Source organism: Salmo salar, chromosome ssa14, assembly GCF_905237065.1.
Source record: "Salmo salar chromosome ssa14, Ssal_v3.1, whole genome shotgun sequence".
Taxonomy (NCBI): domain Eukaryota; kingdom Metazoa; phylum Chordata; class Actinopteri; order Salmoniformes; family Salmonidae; genus Salmo; species Salmo salar.
The window spans coordinates 76522176-76544418 of NC_059455.1; the positions used below are offsets into that span (position 1 = coordinate 76522176).

Below are 22243 nucleotides of genomic sequence, written 5' to 3' on the forward strand. Positions count from 1 at the left end.
GCACATGCACACACACACACCACCCAGCCTCAGTCAAATCACAAATCACAAAAAACATCAGCCTTGAAAGCAAAAAAACAAGATTACATCAGTTTAAATCAGACTGAAGATTTTGCTCTGTTACAGCTGAGATGGAGATTTGTGAACAATGCTTCATAGACTCAGCAGTATATTGCCTGAGATTAGACTAATTCTGTGTTGATCCCTATAATAACCCAGAACTGTGTATTTCATGTTTTGTACCACGTGTGTAATGTTTAGTTTTGAAGACAGGAGAGATGATTGAGAAGGAAATTGAGAGAAGGGAGTGTAGAATGAGAAAGTGAATTCCAAAAGTGGATGGGGAAGTTGTAATTGTGCCATAGAGCTGACAGGAAAGGATTAAAAGGAAAATATGTGTAACGGTAGCTGCTGTGCTTTCCTACCTCTCACTCTACCTCTCTATCCATCCTTCTCTCACTCTACCTCTCTATCCATCCTTCTCTCACTCTACCTATCTATCCATCCTTCTCTCACTCTACCTCTCTATCCATCCTTCTCTCACTCTACCTCTCTATCCATCCTTCTCTCACTCTACCTCTCTATCCATCCTTCTCTCACTCTACCTCTCTATCCATCCTTCTCTCACTCTACCTCTCTATCATCCTTCTCTCACTACCTCTCTATCCATCCTTCTCTCACTCTACCTCTCTATCCATCCTTCTCTCACTCTACCTCTCTATCATCCTTCTCTCACTACCTCTCTATCCATCCTTCTCTCACTCTACCTCTCTATCCATCCTTCTCTCACTCTACCTCTCTATCCATCCTTCTCTCACTCTACCTCTCTATCCATCCTTCTCTCACTCTACCTCTCTATCCATCCTTCTCTCACTCTACCTCTCTATCATCCTTCTCTCACTCTACCTCTCTATCCATCCTTCTCTCACTCTACCTCTCTATCCATCCTTCTCTCACTCTACCTCTCTATCCATCCTTCTCTCACTCTACCTTTCTATCCATCCTTCTCTCACTCTACCTCTCTATCCATCCTTCTCTCACTCTACCTCTCTATCATCCTTCTCTCACTACCTCTCTATCCATCCTTCTCTCACTCTACCTCTATCCATCCTTCTCTCACTCTATCTCTCTATCCATCCTTCTCTCACTCTACCTCTCTATCCATCCTTCTCTCACTCTACCTCTCTATCCATCCTTCTCTCACTCTACCTCTCTATCCATCCTTCTCTCACTCTACCTCTCTATCATCCTTCTCTCACTCTACCTCTCTATCCATCCTTCTCTCACTCTACCTCTCTATCATCCTTCTCTCACTCTACCTCTCTATCCATCCTTCTCTCACTCTACCTCTCTATCCATCCTTCTCTCACTCTACCTCTCTATCCATCCTTCTCTCAATCTACCTCTCTATCCATCCTTCTCTCACTCTACCTCTCTATCATCCTTCTCTCACTCCCTTTCTCTCTCTGCAACTGTCACCATCAATTGTGTCACCTAGATAACTCTGTCACTTCAAAATACAGGACGCTCACAAGATTTGAAAGATCTATCAAGTTGCAGTTTAGATGTCTGATGATTTTCCTTCTCTTTATACCACTATACCACTATCACAGCCTCAACAGTACAGCAAAGTGCCTCCTCTGTCTGGCTGTCTAAGAGCAGCTGGAATCATTTGAATAATTTCTGTGAGCGGTGGCCAGTTGAGCCCCCTGACCAGATGGACAGTCTGGGAGTTAGCGTGGAAGCGCTGGATAAACATGGGCTCGCTACCAGCCAGCGTCACTTCCTTATACACTGACTAAGTAGTGCCCCACACTCATATTTCATGTCACACCACTGCTCTCTCTCTCTCTCTCATTTTCACTATGACTTTTTACTCTCTCTCGCGCGCGCTTTCTCTCTCTCTTTCTCTCTTTTTCTCTTTCTCTCTTCTCTCCGTCCGTGCATCTTTCTCCTCCCTGCCTCAGTTCCTTCCTCCCCTCTTTCTACCTCCCTGTGCAGAGCCGGAAAAGATGAGATGATTTTGAGTGCGTGCACAAGTCGAATCAGAACTGAGTGCTCGAGGGCCTCCCGAGTGGTGCAGTAGTCTAGCGACTCCTTGTGGTGGGCCTGGGCGCCTGCAGGCTGGCTCATTCGTCAGTTGAATGGTGTTTCCTCTGACACATTGGTGCAGCTGACTTCCGGGTTAAGCAGGCGGGTGTTAAGAAGCGCAGTTTGGCGGGTCATGTTTCGGAGGACGCATGACTCAACCTTCATCTCTTCCGAGCCCGTTGGGGAGTTGCAGCGATGAGACAAGATCGTAATTGGATCACAATTGGATATCACGAAATTGGGGAGAAAAAGGGCGTAAACATACAAAAAACAACTTCCCAGCTAAATTTCCTTGTCAACCTGTCCAGTCTACAGAGATGATATGGAGCTAGGTTGACAAACTATGACAAAACATGGGCCGTATCAAACCATGTACTTCCACCACAGTTGTGATGTTTAAAATCAAATCAAAGTGTATTGATCGCGTACACAGTTTAGCAAATGTTATAGTGGACACAGCAAAATGCTTGTGTTAATTGCTCCTAACAGTGCAGTAATCATCAAACAAGTACACAAATAAGCAAAAAACTAAAAACAAGAAATCAAGAAACGTCATAACAAATGCAATTAACAATCCGAATAACACTGTATCAGTAATCCAAACGCAATTAACAATCCGAATAACACTGTATCAGTAATCCAAATGCAATTAACAATCCAAATAACACTGTATCAGTAATCCAAACGCAATTAACAATCCAAATAACACTGTATCAGTAATCCAAACGCAATTAACAATCCGAATAACACTGTATCAGTAATCCAAACGCAATTAACAATCCGAATAACACTGTATCAGTAATCCAAATGCAATTAACAATCCGAATAACACTGTATCAGTAATCCAAACGCAATTAACAATCCGAATAACACTGTATCAGTAATCCAAACGCAATTAACAATCCGAATAACACTGTATCAGTAATCCAAATGCAATTAACAATCCGAATAACACTGTATCAGTAATCCAAATGCAATTAACAATCCAAATAACACTGTATCAGTAATCCAAATGCAATTAACAATCCGAATAACACTGTATCAGTAATCCAAACGCAATTAACAATCCGAATAACACTGTATCAGTAATCCAAATGCAATTAACAATCCAAATAACACTGTATCAGTAATCCAAATGCAATTAACAATCCGAATAACACTGTATCAGTAATCCAAATGCAATCTATGTGTATATACACCAATAGGATATACTAGTAATGATATGTACAGCAGTAGATATATTACAGTGAGCTATGTTGAGAATCAGGCAGATAAATATGCAGTGGGTATAAACAGTGTCACTAAAATGCAATGTACAGTAGTAGAGCTATTATAATGAGCTATTTGGAGAATACACAATATGAATACACAGTGTGAAAAACAGTATGAAAGGAACAGGAAGTGTCCAGTGTTTAAGGTCTCTATATACAAAGTCTCTATATACAGGCTCCATATCATCTCTGTGTGTATGTGCATGTGTTTGTGAGTATGGGAGTATGCTTCTGTATGAGTGTTTATGTGAGTGCAGGAGTCTGTGTATGTATGAGGTGTGTGTGTGTGTGTGTGTGTGTGTGTGTGTGTGTGTGTGTGTGTGTGTGTGTGTGTGTGTGTGTGTGTGTGTGTGTGTGTGTGTGTGTGTGTGTGTGTGTATGAGGTTGTGTGTGTGTGTATGAGGTTGTGTGTGTGTGTATGAGGTGTGTGTGTGACGTTCGTGTGTGTGGGAGTATGTGTGCAAAAAAAATGTCTCTAAGTATGGGCCCTGGTAAAAAGTAGTGGACTATATTGGGAATATGGTGCCACTTCGGATGCGTCCAATGATATCTACTATCACCCCTGTCAGGAACTGTTCTCACATGGGGTACCATTGTTTTTAGAGAATTGTCTTCAGAAGGGATGCACCAATTTTGAGTAGTGCAAGGCTTCTAGGATCTCCAAAAATCCCCGGATGAGGAAATACATTCTTCGATCCCATTCCTATTCTCTACACTTCTGCACCGTTAGTGCATGAATTTTGGCTGGCAAGGGTATCCCATTGAATTTCTCACTATTGCGTAAGGGCATGAGTGCTCAGTCTCCAGTGCACGAGGTGGAAGAGATCTGTACAATGTGACAAGGCATCAGTATGGGAGGGAAAAAAGGGGACACAACGGATATGGGCTTTCTATAGACACACGACTGGTGAGAGAGATGACCTAGTATGGGAGAAGGGCATGAGTTATCAGAATGGGAGAAAGATTACACATTGGGGATAAAGGACAGTTGCATGCTGGTCAGGTTACCTTCTTTGCTATTGAGAGAGCTTGAGGCAGGGTCGGCGCTGGTTGCCTGGACGCAGTACACCTCATGGTTCTGGACTCCGCCCCCGCACAGCCCAGTTAGGTTACCACGACGACGGTCCTGTTGGCTTAGCAACATATCCACCCTGCACTCTGTCCACTCTGTTGTCTTCCAGTTGTACCTGCAGAGGAGAATGATTTGATTCAATTTTCATTTTTTTTTTACATAACATAGATTGGAAAGAATATATACATTAATTACATCATCAAGGATGCCACAATTACAGTAGCTTCCAAAAGTATTCACACCCCTTTACTTTTTCCACATCTTGTTGTCTTACAGCCTGAATTTAAAATGGATTACATTTAGATTTTTGGTCACTGGCCTACACACAATACCCCATAATGTCAAAGTGGAATGATGCTTTTAGAGCATTTTACAACGTAATAAAAAATGAAAAGCTGAAATATCTTGAGTCAATAAGTATTCAACCCCTTTGTTATGGCAAGCCTAAATAAGTTCAGGAATAAAGGTTTGCTTTTAGGGGATAAGCGTCTTAACAAGTCACATAATAAATTGAATTGACTCACTCTGTGTGCAATAATAGTGTATAACATGATTTTTAAATGACTACCTCTTACTGTATCTTTCCCCACACATACAATTAATCTGTAAGGTCCCTCAGTCGAGCAGTGAATTTCAAACACAGATTCAACCACAAAGACCAGGGAGGTTTTCCAAAGCTTTGCGAAGAAGGGCACCTATTGGTAGATAGGTAAAAAACAGACATTGAATATCCCTTTGAGCATGGTGAAGTAATCAATGACACTTTGGATGGTGTATCAATACTGTACATACAGTCACTACAAAGATACAGGCGTCCTTTGTAACTCAGTTGCCGGAGAGGAAGGAATCCGCTCAGGGATTTCACCATGAGGCGAATGGTGACTTTAAAACACTTACAGAGTATAATGGCTGTGATAGGAGAAAACTGAGGATGGATCAACAACATTGTAGTTACTCCACAATACTAACCTAATTGACAGAGTGAAAAGAAGGAAGCCGGTACAGCACAAAAATATTCCAAAACATGTATTCTGTTTCCAACAAGGCACTAAAGTAATAGTGCAAAAATGTGGGAAAGCAATTAACTTTTTGTCCTGAATACAAAGTGTTATGTTTGGGGCAAATCCAATACAACACATTAATGAGTACCACGCTCCATATTTTCAAGCACAGTGGTGGCTGCATCATGTTTTGGGTATGTTTGTAACCATTAAGGACTGGGGAGTTTTTCAAGATAAAAAAGAAACAGAATGGAGCTCAGCACAGGCAAAATCCTACAGGAATACTTTCCCCTTTCAGCAAGACAATAACCTAAAACACAAGGCCAAATCTACACTGGAGTTTCTTACCAAGAAGTCAGTGAATATGTGGCCAAGTAACAGTTTTGACTTAAATCTACTTGAAAATCTATGGCAAGACTTGAAAACGGTTGCGGGGCAATGATCAACATCGAATTTGACAGAGCTTGAAGAATTTTGAAAAGAATAATAGGCAAATGTTGCACAATCTAGGTGTGGAAAGCTCTCAGAGACTTACCCAGAAAGATTCATAGCTGAATTTGCTGCAAATGGTGATTCTAACATGTATTGACTCAGGGGTGTGAATACTTATGTAAATGTGATATTTATGTATATAATTTTCAATTCATGTACCAACATTTCTAAAAACATGTTTTCACTTTGTCATTACGAGGTATTGTGTGTAGATGGATGAACAAAAAATATGTCAAGGGGTATTAATACTATCTGAAGGCACTCTCCGGCTACCTGGATAAAGTACTAAATAAACTTCAGTTAGTGCTAAATATGGCTGCTAGAATGTTGACTAGAACCAAAACATTTGATCATATTACTCCGGTGTTAGCCTCTCGACACTGGCTTACTGTTAAGGCTAAGGCTGATTTCAAGGTTTTACTGCTAACCTACAAAGCATTTGTGTTTAGTGAGTCTGCCAGATAAAAGGCAGTAGGGATGACCAGGGATGTTCTCTTGATGTGTGTGAATACGACCATTTTCCTGTCCTGCTAAGCATTCAAAATGTAACAAGTACTTTTGGGTGTCAGGGAAAATGTATGAAGAAAAAATTTGATCATTTTCTTTAGGAATGAAGTGAAGTAAAAGTTGTAAAAAATATACCTAGTGAAGTAAAGTACAGATACCCCAAAAACGACTTATTTTTACACCACTGCCTACACATACACTACGGTTACAAGACCAAGGCCTCCTTATTGTCCCTAGAATGTCTAAGCAAACAGCTGGAGGCAGGGCTTTCTCCTATAGAGCTCAATTTTTATGTAATGGTCTGCCTATCCATGTGATAGGCCCAGAATCGGTCTCGACCTTTAAGTCTTTACTGAAGACTCATCTCTTCAGTAGGTGTCACCCCCCCCCCGCCACTCACAAAAGTTCCAAAAGAATAAAAACATTTCAAATGTCATATTATGTGCAAATAGTTAAGTACAAAAGGGGAAATAAATAAACATAAATATGGGTGGTATTTACAATGGTGTTTGTTCTTCACTGGCTGCCCTTTTCTTGTGGCAACAGGTCACAAATCTTGCTGCTGTGATGTCACACTGTGGTATTTCACCCAATAGAGTTAATCAAAATCTGGTTTGTTTTTGAATTCTTTGTGGATCTGTGTAATCTCTCTCTCTCTACCACACCTGCTGTCTCAACCTCTGAATGCTCGGCTGACATTTACTCCTGTTGTACCCTCTACAACCACCGTGATTATTATTTGACCCTGCTGGTCATCTATGAACGTTTGAACACCTTGAAAAACGATCTGGCCTTAATGGCCATGTACTCTTATAATCTCCACCCGGCACAGCCAGAAGAGGACTGGCCACCCCTCAGAGCCTGGTTCCTCTCTTCGTTTCTTTCTAGGTTCCTGTCTTTCTAGCAAGTTTTTCCTATGCACTGTGCTTTTTCATCTGCATTGCTTGCTCTTTGGGGTTTTAGGCTGGGTTTTTGTTTATATGAAAAGGGCTTTATAAATACATTTCATTGATTCACTGTAGGCATAGTTTGCATCCCAAATGCCAGACTGTTCCCTATTGCACTACTTCCCTATGTGTCAACAACAAAAAGCTGTGCAACTACATATAGGAATTGGAGTGCCATTTCTGATGCAACCATTCCCATTGTGGTCCTCATAAAGGAAGATGACGGAGGGAGATATGGTAAGTGAGTATGAGTGGCTAGTAGAGAAAGTGTACAGCTGCATGAATATTAGCAGTCTTGTATTCCTGATGTGAATGAATTACCCTCCAGATTGATCCTGAGTGTCCTGCAAGGTCACAGCTTATTATTAAGCATCATTTAATTTGATAGCATCTTTGATTGACTGTATCAAATGCATTATGTACAGATGTAGGCTCTTAATTTGAGCCAGTCTGCTACAGTAGGAAAATAATCCTGCAGCAACAGAAAATGTGAATTATTATGTGGATTATAATTAATGGACATCTTTTTTGGTTGAATTGGTTTGAACGCTGTTGAGGTATTTTGTTTGTAAATGTAGCCTAAGTTTATCTTCTCTTTTTCATCTTATTGTGCTCTATTTCTTTCTTTAAAAGAGTTTAGCCTACCACAAGGGAGTTAGCCTGCGGTAGTACAAGTACAAATGCCTGTTAGATTACAACTAGAGTACAAAACATTGTAGTAAATGTTGCGTTACTCTAATTCTCTACAATGAATAAATCATGACGCAGCACAAGCTAAAACTCATTCCAAATGGCACCATATTCCCTTTATAGCGCCCTACTATTTACCAGAGCCCAATGGGTAGTGCACTAATTTGGAACGAAACCCTAATTGCCATCTTTATTTTTGTTATTTTCAGCGAGAAGTTGGCAGAATGGCTTTTCGGTAAGTAAACAACATTAGCATGCATTTGAGTGTGGTCAATGGACATAACGCAATGTGCATCTACTAGAAAGTCTCTTTTAAAGAAGTTGTCTATGCAGTTGACCTTTAACATATATTCACAATGCGCCTCACAATCCAGAATTCATTTTGAATGTCCCCCAAGTGAACCTCAGTGGAAGGATTCAGCAGCGTTAAATTGAAAGAGATCATACCGCAAAGGGCAATCTATTAACGCAGATTAGCGCTCAGCGCTGAATTCATAGATAGCTCTGGGATCTGCTTCAAGGGAACTTGAAAGGTGCCTTCGTGTGTGTGGCACAGTGAGGGGTAGCCACTAAAAGTCCACACCCTCACCAGCACCACAAGCCATGCAGTCAGCCTGGAACAAGCCGCTGGCTTGAAAATGAACACAGGCACAGTTGACTTCACTTCAATAGACTTGTTAAGGGTGTGACCGGCTACTCAATCAGCCACTACATATATCAGGATCAGGTATCCCTCACTACAGAGGAGAGGACTGAGGGAGCTCTGTTTGCACGTTTTATTTGATGAACATTTAAGTTTGATTCTTGAAGAGATAATTTATGCTGTTACTTTATAGTCCATAAAAGCTATTTTGTTAAGAATTGACCCTGTCTCACAAGCCTCTGTACTAGAAAGCTAGCCTAGCTCTGGTCCGTGGGAGTACACCTCCCTTCTGACTGCCATATTGTGCTTCGGTAAGAACGTTAGGGATTGCTTTTCAGTTCAAATCCACCTGGGGTCACAAAATGGCTGCCCTGCCTCGATGTCTGTGGCGATAATGGAATTTATTTGAGGTCACCACCAATGAAAGGGCTCCATATTCATGAATGGGGTGTCTCCAGGGCCGGTTTAATGCAGGGGCTTACTGGGGCTGAAGCCCCTTGGCCCAGGCCCATGGGGTGCCCAACAGGCAGCAAAAAAAGACATAAAATAAATAACAAAAAATTATAATATATACAGTATATGTTATATGTAGTATATATTTTGTATTTTTATTACTGCAACCGTCAACCACAAAAGGACTCATGAGCCCGATATCACGAGCATGATCTCTATGGTCCCTGTGGCTCAGTTGGTAGAGCATGGTGTGTGCAATGCCAGGATTCTGGGTTCGATTCCCTCGGGGGGCCAGTACAAAAATAAATAAACAAACAAATAAATAAATAAAATGCATGAAATGAAATGTATGAACTCACTACTGTAAGTTGCTCTGGATAAGAGCATCTGCTAAATGACTAAAATGTAAAATGAGTGCAGACAGCCTGCAGCTGATTTGCTAATCGTCAGATGGGAAGAGGAGGTTGGGGGCTCTGCCTTGATTGGGTAAATGATTAATAAAAATATAAAAATAAACTGCATAATAAAAAAATATGACTGGTCTATTGTGTGAGTCAGGGTGTAGGGGGCCCCAGAGGCAAAAAAACAAATCCAACCACAGGAGCCTGCTCTCAATGTTAGAAATATACCAGAGAGCATAATTTAGCCACAGAGGTTCAATAGTTTCTAAAAAATAACTGTGGATTATGTTTTATCACAAGCACACACGTGTAACTGCCAAAATAAAGGAAACACCCCAATAAAGTGTCTTAAAAGGGCATTAGGCCACCACGAGCTGCCAGAACAGCTTGGCATAGATTCTACTAGTGGACCTAAACCATGCCAGGAAAATGCACCACACACCATAACATATACTTTGTACCCCTCATTTACTGAAGTGTTTCCTTTATTTTGGTAGTTACCGGTATGCCTACAGTCGGGAAGGCAGCCACTTGGGCAGCATGCGCACCAAATATACAGCTTGTCGCATTGTGGCCATAGACATATAATCTATAGAAGGGTTTTGGAACCTCTTACCCAGGCAATTTGACTGTTAAACTCATTGGTACACTAGAAATAGCTGCCGCTCCTGACTTGAATGGTAACTGCCATCTATAGATTATATTTCTATGGTTGGTTGCGGCTGGAGGTTTGCCTTTTATATATTTTTAAATACAATCGCAGGAAAAATGTACTGTTTGTAAAGCAAATGCCTACTGCTAAGAAGAGAAGACTAATCTGTAGAACCAATATAAAAAAATATTCTCAACAACTCCCAAATTTTAGTGAACAGCAGCACTGTTTTTCAAAGTAGCTCATCTTGAGATAGCCCAGGCCCTCGTTGTGGTGATGGCCTATCACTGTGAGTAGCCTATGACTTCGTCTTCATCATTAGGTGAGTCAGTGTGCCACTGAAAAATGCATTTAATAGCCTATGATATATACAGTGCATTCAGAAAGTATTCAGACCTCTTCACTTTTTCCACATTTTGTTACAGCCTTATTCTAAAATGGATAAAATTGTTTTTTCACTCATCGATCTACACACAATACCACAATACCTAATGGCAAAGCAAAACCAGTTTCTTATACATTTTTGCAAATGTATTCAAAATAAAAAACAGAAATATCACATTTACATAAGTATTCTGACCCTTTACTCAGTACTGTTGAAGCACCTTTGGCAGCTATTACAGACTTGAGTCTTCTTGGGTATGACGCTACAAGCTTGGCACACCTGTATTTGGAGAGTTGCTCCCATTCTTCTCTGCAGATCCTCTCAAGTTCTGTCAGGTTGGATGGGGAGCGTTGCTACACAGCTATTTTCAGGTTTCTCCAGAGATGTTCGATCAGGTTCAAGTCTGGGCTCTGGCTGGGCCACTCAAGGACATTCAGAGACTTGTCCCAAAGCAACTCTTGTGTTGTATTGGCTGTGTGCTTAGGGTCGATGTCCTGTTGGAAGGTGAACCTTCGCCCCAGTCTGAGGCCCTGAGTGCTCTGGAGCATGTTTTCATCAAGGATCTCTCTGTACTTTGCTCCGTTTATTTTTTCCCTCAATCCTGACTAGTCTCCCAGGCCCTGCCACTGAAAAACATCCCCACAGCATGATGCAGCAAACCACCATACTTCACCGTAGGGATGGTGCCAGTTTTCCTCCAGATGTGACGCTTGGCATTCAGGCCAAAGAGTTCCATCTTGGTATTATCAGACCAGAGAATCTTTTTTCCATTTGTCTGAGAGTCCTTTAGGTGCCTTTTGGCAAACGCAAAGCGGGTTGTCATGTGCCTTTTACTGAGAAGTGGCTTCTGTCTGTCCACTCCTCCATAAAGGCCTGATTGGTGGAGTGCTGCAGAGATGGTTGTCCTTCTGGAACATTCTCCCATCTACACAGAGGAACTCTGGAGCACTGTCAGAGTGACCATCGGGTTCTTAGTGACCTCCTTGACCAAGGCCCTTTTCCCCCGATTTCTCAGTTTGGACGGGCGGCCAGCTCTAGAAAGAGTCTTGCTGGTCCTAAACTTCTTTCATTTAACAATGATGGAGGCCACAGTGTTCTTGGGGACCTTCAATGCTTTCAGACCTTTTTTGGTACCCTTCCCAAGAGCTGTGCCTCGACACAATCCTGTCTCGGAGCTCCACGGATAATTCCTTCAACCTCATGGCTTGGTTTTTGCTCTGACATGCACTGTCAACTGTGGGACCTAATATAGACAGGTGTGTACCTTTCCAAATCATGTCCAATCAAATAAATTTACCACAGGTGGACTCCAATAAAGTTGTAGAAACATCTCAAAATTATCAATGGAAACAGGATGCACCCGAGCTCAATTTCGAGTCTCATACTGTAGCAAAGGGTCTGAATACTTATGCAAATAAGGTATTTCTATTTTTTTTAATCAAAAAACTGTTTTAATTTGTCATTATGGGGTATTGTGCGTAGATTGATGAGAACTTTAATTTATTTAATCAATTTTAGAATAAGGATGTAACGTAACAAAATGTGGAAAAGGTGAAGGGTCTGAATACTTTCCGAATGCACTGTATATACACTATATATACAGCCACAGCCGTTGCTGACAGGTGTATAAAATCAAGCACACAGCCATGCAATCTCCATAGACAAACATTTGCAGTAGAATGGCCTCAGTGACTTTCAACGTGGCACCGTCATAGGATGCCACCTTTCCAACAAGTCAGTTCTTCAAATGTCTGCCCTGCTAGAGCTGCCTTGGTCAACTGTAAGTGCTGTTATTGTGAAGTGGAAATGTCTAGGTGTGTCATAGGCGTCGTAAGGATTGGACCAAGGCGCAGTGGGTAAAGTGCTCATACTTAATTTATTTGATGAAAACACTTAAACAAAATTAACGTACAACGAAAAACAGTTCCATAAGGCACACAGGCTATACAGAAAATAACCACCCACCAAAACACAAGTGAAACAAACACAACTAAATATGGCCTCCAATTAGAGACAACGACAACCAGCTGCCTCTAATTGGAGGTCATTGCCAAAAACCCAACATAGAAATAGAAAACTAGATATAAACATAGAAATAGAAAACATAGAACCTAAACCAAAAACACCGAAACACACAAAACAAACACCCCCTGCGACGCCCTGACCAAACTACAATGACAAATAACCCCTTTTACTGGTCAGGACGTGACACCCCCAAAGGTGCAGACCCCGAATGCACCTCAAAATGAAAACCCCACAAAAACAACCCCAAACTTAAAGGGAGGGAAGGGAGGGTGGCCACCGTCAACGACGGTCCCTGTGCTACACCCCACCTTCCCAATCCTCCCACTACGGAGGTGGCTCTGGCTCTGGGCGTAGCTCCCCTTCAGAAGACTCCGGGCTGAGGAGCGTCGCTGGAGACTCCGGGCTGAGGAGCGTCGCTGGAGACTCCGGGCTGAGGAGCGTCGCTGGAGGCTCAGGACTGAGGAGCGTCGCTGGAGGCTCAGGGCTGAGGAGCGTCGCTGGAGGCTCCGGGCTGAAGAGCGTCTCTGTAGGTTCCGGACTGGGGACCTTCGCTGCAGGCTCCGTGCCATGGGTCATCACTACTGGTTCCGCATCATGGATAATCACTGGAGGCTTTGTGCCCTGGATCATCACTGGAGGCTCCGGGCCATGGGTTATCACTGGAGGCTTCGTGCCATGGATCATCCCTACAAGTTCCGGGCCATGGATCATCACTGGAGGCTTCATGCCCTGGATTAACACTACAGGCTCCGGGCCATGGATCATCACTGGAGGCTTCATGCCATGGATTATTGCTGGAGACGTCGGACCATTGACCATCATTAGAGGCTTCCTTCGGGGCGCTGGAACTGGTCTCACCAGACTGGGGAGACGTACTTCGGACCGCGTGCTCACAGCAGGCACCGGCCTTACCGGGCTATGGTGGCGCACTGGAGGTAGAGTGTGCGGAGCAGGCACAGAGTATACTGGGTCTTGGAGGCGCACTGGAGGTCTGGAGCGCACGGCCTGCACAACCCGTCCTGGCTGGATGGTCACTGTAGCCCGGCACGGGCAGAGCGCTGGCACAGGGCAAACTGGGCTGTGCTGGGGAATGAGGGCTACCGTGCGTAGAGCAGGCGCAAGGTAAACTGGGCCGAGGAGACGCACTGGAGACCAGATCCTTTGTGCCGGCACACTCCTGGCTGCTGACCAACTCTTGCCCGGCAATGCTGCGGAGCCCTTATTGGCCGCACCGGACTGTGCGTGCGTATGGGCGACACCGTGCGCATTTCTGCGTAACAAGGTGCTTGCTTGATCCGTCGCTCCCCATAATAAGCACGGGGAGTTGGCTCAGGTCTCCACTCTGACTCTGCCAAACTCCCCATGTGCCCCCCCAAAAAACTTTTTTGTGGGATGCCTCTCGGCCTCATGTAGCTCCCTTAATTTTCTCTCCCAGAAACGTTGTTCTGCCTTCCACGTCCATCCTTCTCCTCGGTGCTCCAATCCCCGCTGCTTGGTCCTTGTTTGGTGGGTGGTTCTGTCATAGGCGTCGTAAGGATTGGACGAAGGCGCAGCGGGTAAAGTGCACATACTTAATTTATTTGATGAAAACACTTAAACAAAATAAATGTACGACGAAAAACAGTTCCATAAGACACACAGGCTATACAGAAAATAACCACCCACCAAAACACACAGTGAAACAAACACAACTAAATATGGCCTCCAATTAGAGACAACGACAACCACCTGCCTCTAATTGGAGGTCATTGCCAAAAACCCAACATAGATATAGAAAACTAGATATAAACATAGAAATAGAAAACATAGAACCTAAACGTAGCTCGTAAAAATCATCTGTCCTCGGTTGCAACAATCACTACTGAGTTCCAAACTGCCTCTGGAAGCAATGTCAGCACAAGAACTGTTCGTCGGGAGCTTCACAAAATGGGTTTCCATGGCCGAACAGCCACACACAAGGCTAAGATCACCATGCGCAATACCAAGCGTCAGCTGGAGTGGTGTAAAGGTCACCGCCAATCGACTCTGGATTAGCGGAAACAAATTATCTTTGGTGATGAATCAGGCTTCACAATCTGGAAGTCTGATGGACAAATCTGGGTTTGGCGGATGCCAGGAAGCCCTTTCCTGTTTCAGCATGACAATGCCCCTGTGCACAAAGCGAGGTCCATAGAGAAATGATTTGTCGAGATCAGTGTGGAAGAACTTGCCTGCAAAGAGCCCTGACCTCAACACCTTTGGGATGCATTGGAATGCCAACTGCGAGCCAGGGCTAATCGACCAACATCAGTGTCCGACCTTACTAATGCTCCTGTGGCTGAATGGAAGCAAGTCCTCACAGCAATATTCCAACAGCAGCATGTAGCAGCGGCAGGTAGCGTAGTGGTTAGTGTGTTGGGCCAGTAACTGAAAGGTTCCTAGATCGAATCACCGAGCTGACAAGACCCATTGCCATGTTCAGGGGCAGGCTGTTGTTGTAAATGAGATTTTTTTCTTAACTGACTTGCCTAGTTAAATAAAGGTTAAATAAAAAATAAAAAAAGGGGGATCAACTCTATATTCATTCCCATTATTTTGGAAGGAGATGTTCGATGATCAGGCGTCCATATACTCATCAGGCGTCCATATACACATACTCATGAGTGTGTGTGTATATATATATATATATACACACACATAAAAAAAAATATATATAAACAGTTGAAGTCGGAAGTTTACATACACCTTATCCAAATACATTTAAACTCAGTTTTTCACAATTCCTTACATTTAATCCGAGTAAAAATTCCCTGTCTTAGATCAATTAGGATCACCACCTTATTTTAAGAATGTGAAATGTCATAATAATAGTAGAGAGAATGATTTATTACAGCTTTCATTTCTTTCATCACATTCGCAGTGGGTCAAAAGTTTACATACACTCAATTAGTAATTGGTAGCATTGCCTTTAAATTGTTTAACTTGGGTAAAATGTTTTGGATAGCCTTCCACAAGCTTCCCACAATAAGTTGGGTGAATTTTGGCCCATTCCTCCTGACAGAGCTGGTGTAACTGAGTCAGGTTTGTAGGCCTCCTTGCTCGCACACGCTTTTTCAGTTCTGCCCACAAATGTTCTATAGGATTGAGGTCAGGGCTTTGTGATTGTCACTCCAATACCTTGACTTTGTTGTCCTTAAGTCATTTTGCCGCAACTTTGGAAGTATGCTTTGGGTGACTGTCCGTTTGGAAGACCCATTTGCAACCAAGTTTTCTAATTTCTTGACTGATGTTTTGAGATGTTGCTTCAATATTGCCACATAATTTTCCTGCCTCATGATGCCATCTAGTTTGTGAAGTGCATCAGTCTCTCCTGCAGCAAAGCACCCCCACAACATGATGCTTCACGGTTGGGATGGTGTTCTTCGGCTTGCAAGCCTCCCCCTTTTTCCTCCAAACATAACGATGGTCATTATGGCCAAACAGTTCTATTTTTGTTTCATCAGACCAGAGAACATTTCTCAAAAAAGTACAATCTTTGTCCCCATGTGCAGTTGCAAACTGTAGTCTGTCTTTTTTTATGGCGGTTTTGGAGCAGTGGTTTCTACCTTGCTGAGCGGTCTTTCAGGTTATGTCGATATAGGACTCGTTTTACTGTGGCTATAGATACTTTTGTACCTGTTTCCTCCAGCATCTTCACAATGTCCTTTACTGTTGTTCTGGGATTGATTTGCACTTTCGCACCAAAGTACATTCATCTCTAGGAGACAGAACGAGTCTCCTTCCTGAGCGGTATGACGGCTGCGTGGTCCCATGGTGTTTATACTTGTGTTCTATTGTTTGTACAGATGAACGTGGTACCTTCAGGCATTTGGAAATTGTTCCCAAGGATGAACCAGATTTGTGGAGGTCTACAATTTTTTCTGATGTCTTGGCTGATTTCTTTTGATTTTCCCATGATGTCAAGCAAAGAGGCACTGAGTTTGAAGGTAGGCCTTGAAATACATCTACAGGTACACCTCCAATTGACTCAAATGATGTCAATTAGCCTATCAGAAGCTTCTAAAGCCATGACATAATTTTCTGGAATTTCCCAAGCTGTTTAAAGGCACAGTCAACTTAGTGTATGTAAACTTCTGACCCACTGGAATTGTGATGCAGTGAATTATAAGTGAAATAATCTGTCTGTAAACAATTGTTGGAAAAATTACTTGTGTCATGCACAATGTAGATGTCCTAACCGACTTGCCAAAACTATAGTTTGTTAACAAGAAATTTGTGGAGTGGTTGAAAAACGTGTTTTAATGACTCCAACCTAAGTGTATGTAATCTTCTGACTTCAACTATACATATACACACTACTATATATATTTCCTCCTAATATTGCACAATCTATGTGGGCTATTGTTTGTTTGAATTCAATTTGTCAGTGTCAAAGTTGCTTCTCATTTTGGCAATTTGTGTGGGATTAAAAAAGACTCAGCTAATGTATTCTGTCATGTAAAGCAGGTATTTTTTAAAAGGCCCTGCCCCCCCCCCCCCCCCAAAAATGTGTGGAAATCCTTAAAACACCTCTGCTCAACTGTGACCATGGCAAATGTTATTATGGCTTTGTTATAAAGGCCTTTTCTCTTCAACAGAGAATGACGAGGTTGTGTGACAACGAGGCACCTGGGAGATATGGTCTATTGCTAGATCTGGGGTTCTGGGACTAACACAGATGGGATCACTCTGAAGGAAGAATCCTTCAATAATACTGACTACTACTGTACCTCCTGCCACGACATTCACACCTCTTCATCTCTCTCTCATCCTGGTCTTCTTCAAATGGTGGGAAGGGAGCATTGGTCCACCAATATTGATTTATTCCTCTCCTCATTGTCAGGGACAAAAAAGGCTAATTTTGCCCACAGAACCTATACCAAGCTATGTCCTGATCTGCATGCTAACTTTACTGTATAGAGTTTTACATAAAATATGGACTGTCTGATGTCCTCATGTACCACTGTAATAAATTAGTTTTCAACCCACTGTACCAATTTAGTTTTCAACCCACTGTAACAATTTAGTTTTCAACCCACTGTAATAATTTAGTTTTCAACCCACTGTAACAATTTAGTTTTCAACCCACTGTAACAATTTAGTTTTCAACCCACTGTAATAATTTAGTTTTCAACCCACTGTAATAATTTAGTTTTCAAACCACTGTAATACTTTTTGTCACGCAGAATTAGCTTGTTAGCAACTGCAGGTCAAAACACTCAAACAGACTAGCGGTCTAAACAGTGGAAATTGAGGAAATACCTTCCTCTCCACACCAGGGGAGTATAGTTCCACATTGCATTGTACAGGTTGGGGGGGGAGTAATTTAAGGGACACACATGCCATCACAGCTCAGGACTGCGTGCCGGGTGTGAAAGTGATGGTGTGTCAACACGCCCATCTGTGTGCGTGTGTGTGTGTGTGTGTGTGTGTGTGTGTGTGTGTGTGTGTGTGTGTGTGTGTGTGTGTGTGTGTGTGTGTGTGTGTGTGTGTGTGCGCGGAGGGGGGATCAGATAAGACACTGCACGGACCAACTGACTCTTTCCCAGACACACTCCATTAATCATTTCCTCCATCACTGGCAACAAGCCAAACGCTGGGCCATTTCTTTCCTCTCCATCTCTCCTCATATGTCCCCCTCTTGTATGGCACCATCTCCCCACACACTGAGCCAAACCCATCTCCCCTTTAGTACCTCCCTCCTAATTCTCTATCTCTCCCTATATGCCCCCCTCTTGTATGGCACCATCTCCCCACACACTGAGCCAAACCCATCTCCCCTTTAGTACCTCCCTCCTAATTCTCTATCTCTCCCTATATGCCCCCCTCTTGTATGGCACCATCTCCCCACACACTGAGCCAAACCCATCTCCCCTTTAGTACCTCCCTCCTAATTTTCTATCTCTCCCTATATGCGCCCCTCTTGAATGGCACCATCGCCCCATATACTGAGCCGAACCCATCTCCCCCTTACCGCCTCCCCCAATCTCTCTATCTCTCGCTATATGACCCCATCACTGCATCAACTAACACACTACCCAATCACATCCCCATTTTCCCCCTTTCCCATTTCTCCAATCTCTCTCCATCTCTTTCCACATGCCCCCTCAAACCGTCGACCCCACCCTCTCATCAGCACCACACCGCACCCCCCCACACCCCTCTCATCACACCACACCGTCGACCCACACAAAGAGCCTCTCCCTCCCCCCTCCGTTCTCCCCCTTCAGGCTGTGGTTTGTACCCACTGTCATGACTGTCACTACAGACCCTGGTTCGATTCCAGGCTTTTTCACAACCGGCCGCGATTTGGAGTCCCATAGGGTGGCACACAACTGGCCCAGTGTCGTCTGGGTTAGGGTTTGGCCGGGGTAGGCCGTCATTGTAAATAAACATTTGTTCTTAACTGACTTGCCTAGTTAAATAAAGGTTTGATAAAAAATAATAAACCAGACCTTCTCTCACCCACAGAGGAGGGAACTGGGCCGGTTTGACACTTCACACCCTGTTGTAAATTACAGGAGAAGGGGGGCTCTTTCTCCCCCTTTAGTATTAACCAAAGGAATGGCTTTGTTTAACAGACAGTTTTGCCTCAAACGCTAAGATGGTCAAAAGTGGATACTGGATCAATATTTCTAACATAAGAATGTGGGGAATGATCAGTGGGGAGCTATGGAAAACGAATGTAATATTGCTTTTCATTTTGTGATGTCATTTAAAACTGTATGGATGAAATACTGTAACTTTGAAAGTTTTTCCCTTTTATTTGTCAAGTTTCCATCCAATACAATATGTAATATAATATGAAAAAATATGAAACTATTTTTCTTAAGATAAGAATGTGATTTTAGGAGGTATAAGAGAACCTATCACCTATAAACTGTGCATAAGTAAATAGCCACGCCCCGAGTGAGGTCTGAGAGCGTGTCAGACTGATGGAACCGTCCTTTTTGGCCAGAATGCATAGAAAGGCTTGGTAACAAAATTAACATTAGGCCAGGAAACGTGAGGCCACATGTTTGAAATGATTGGAACTTTGAACCTCAACACGATGTTAGAAATAAACTCACCTTCCATTAGACCAGAGAGACAGCGAGCTGCAGCTCATGTCCATCGTGGTCCGAATCCTGAATAATCAACACGAGGAGGAAGAGGAAAACAAACTCCCCTCTCAGACAATCACTGGTACAGCTGATTAGCTGTCCTGAGTCAAATATCTCAAACTCTTCAAACCAACCTGCCACTCTTGTCAAATCACCGTAGTACGCTATTCTCGTCACCCCACTGGAACCATCAGCACAGCTAGCTTATCTTCAAATAAGCAGCTTCTGGAGTGAATGGAACGGAGTGAAATCTGTAGTTCTGTTCAGGACTACACGACGAACAAAGGCAGGCACACGTAAATACATTCATGATTTCTTATTCTAAACGGGCGGCGGTTCGTGTGCAAACTACAGTATATGATTAACCTGAGAATAGTTCTGAAATCAGTTGACGATATGTGTATTTTTCTCTCTCCCTCTCTCTCTCTCCATGTTGTTGTGTAAAAGCCATATTGTAAAATTCCGCTAGGGACCTATGCCTCATGTATTAAGTGTGTATGTTATCCTGTTATTATTTAGTTAGCTAGTAAATAAATAATGAAACCAATTTGTGTAGTACTGAATCATGAGTAAGGCTGGGGTTTTTGCAGATACATGAGGTTACGACTGTTCAGAATGATGATATGATAAGAGGTAATGATTAATAAGATGACTGTTTATCGATGTAATAGATATATACCTTACAGAGCTTAATTCAGGAGATGGTAACTCTTTAACCTCTTATGGCTAGGGGGCAGTATTTTCACGGCTGGATAAAAAACGTACCCGATTTAATCGGGTTACTAATCCTACCCAGTAACTAGAATATGCATATACTTATTATATATGGATAGAAAACACCCTAAAGTTTCTAAAACTGTTTGAATGGTGTCTGTGAGTATAACAGAACTCGAATGGCAGGTCAAAACCTGAGAGATTCCTTTACAGGAAGTGGCCTGTCTGACCATTTCTGGAACTTCTTTGCCATCTCTATCTTTTACTAAGGATCTCTGCTCTAACGTGACACTTCCTACGTCGTCCATAGGCGCTCAGAGCCCGGGAAAAACCTGAATGTCGTCATCACAGACCCAGGCTGAAACACATTATCGCCTTTCTCAAGTGGCCGATCAAGGGACTGTGGGCTTAGGCGCGTGACCTGGCCGCCCCCGTCTTTGTGATTTTTTCCCGGTCGGAATATTATCGCTTTTCTACGAGAAAAATGGCATAAAAATTGATTTTAAACAGCGGTTGACATGCTTCGAAGTACGGTAATGGAATATTTAGAATTTTTTTGTCACGAAATGCGCCATGCGCGCGACCCTTCTTTACCATTTCAGATAGTGTCTGGAACGCACGAACAAAATGCCGCTATTCGGATATAACGATGGATTATTTTGGACCAAACCAACATTTGTTATTGAAGTAGCAGTCCTGGGAGTGCATTCTGACGAAGACAACAAAGGTAATGAAACTTTTGTAATAGTAAATCGGAGTTTGATCAGGGCTAAACTTGGTCGGTGTCTAAATGGCTAGCCGTGATGGCTGGGCTATCTACTGAGAATATTGCAAAATGTGCTTTCACCGAAAAGCTATTTTAAAATCGGACATATCGAGTGCATAGAGGAGTTCTGTATCTATAATTCTTAAAATAATTGTTATGTTTTTTGTGAACGTTTATCGTGAGTAATTTAGTAAATTCACCGGATGTTTGCGGGGGTATGCTAGTTCTGAACGTCACATGCTAATGTAAAAAGCTGGTTTTTGATATAAATATGAACTTGATTGAACAAAACATGCATGCATTGTATAACATAATGTCCTAGGGTTGTCATCTGATGAAGATCATCAAAGGTTAGTGCTGCATTTAGCTGTGGTTTTGTTTTTTGTGACATTATATGCTAGCTTGAAAAATGGGTGTCTGATTATTTCTGGCTTGGTACTCTGCTGACATAATCTAATGTTTTGCTTTCGCTGTAAAGCCTTTTTTAAATCGGACAGTGTGGTTAGATAAAGGAGAGTCTTGTCTTTAAAATGCTGTGAAATAGTCATATGTTTGAAAAATTGAAGTTTATGTATTTTTGAGGAATTTGTAATTCGCGCCACGCCTTTCATTGGATATTGGAGCAGGTGTTCCGCTAGCGGAACGTCTAGATGTAAGAGGTTAAACAACCTCTTCCGTGTTGCCCGAAATTCCTAATGAGTACATTATTAATTTAATCGGGTGATGATTAAACATAGTTAGTGGATAAAATAAATAACAGTCATCAGATTAATGACACCACTCAGGCTGTGGATAATAAGCCAGCAGACACCAAACAACCCACAGACCAATAGTAGTGGGGTTGGTATTGTGGTTCCTCCCTCTACTGATAACTCCCCAGTGCTCTTAGTCCTACTGCTGCTGTTGTGTTAGATAGTTAGCTACACAGTCATTACAGCAACCAGCCAACGTTCCGGCCGCATGGCCTTAATCACTTAACACACAGAAACAAACCGTTTCCTGTATGCACATA

The 22243-nt window shown here is 42.6% G+C and overlaps 1 protein-coding gene across 1 annotated transcript in view; it reads right to left on the bottom strand.

Annotated features, from left to right (window-relative positions):
- The window catches only part of LOC106570313 (thrombospondin type-1 domain-containing protein 7A), a 195116-nt gene that overhangs the window by 96710 nt on the left and 76163 nt on the right, over nt 1-22243 (bottom strand). The window contains exon 4 of the mRNA XM_014142501.2: nt 4371-4549. Coding sequence (XP_013997976.2) covers nt 4371-4549 — 179 coding nt within the window. The remainder of the gene's footprint in view (nt 1-4370; nt 4550-22243) is intronic.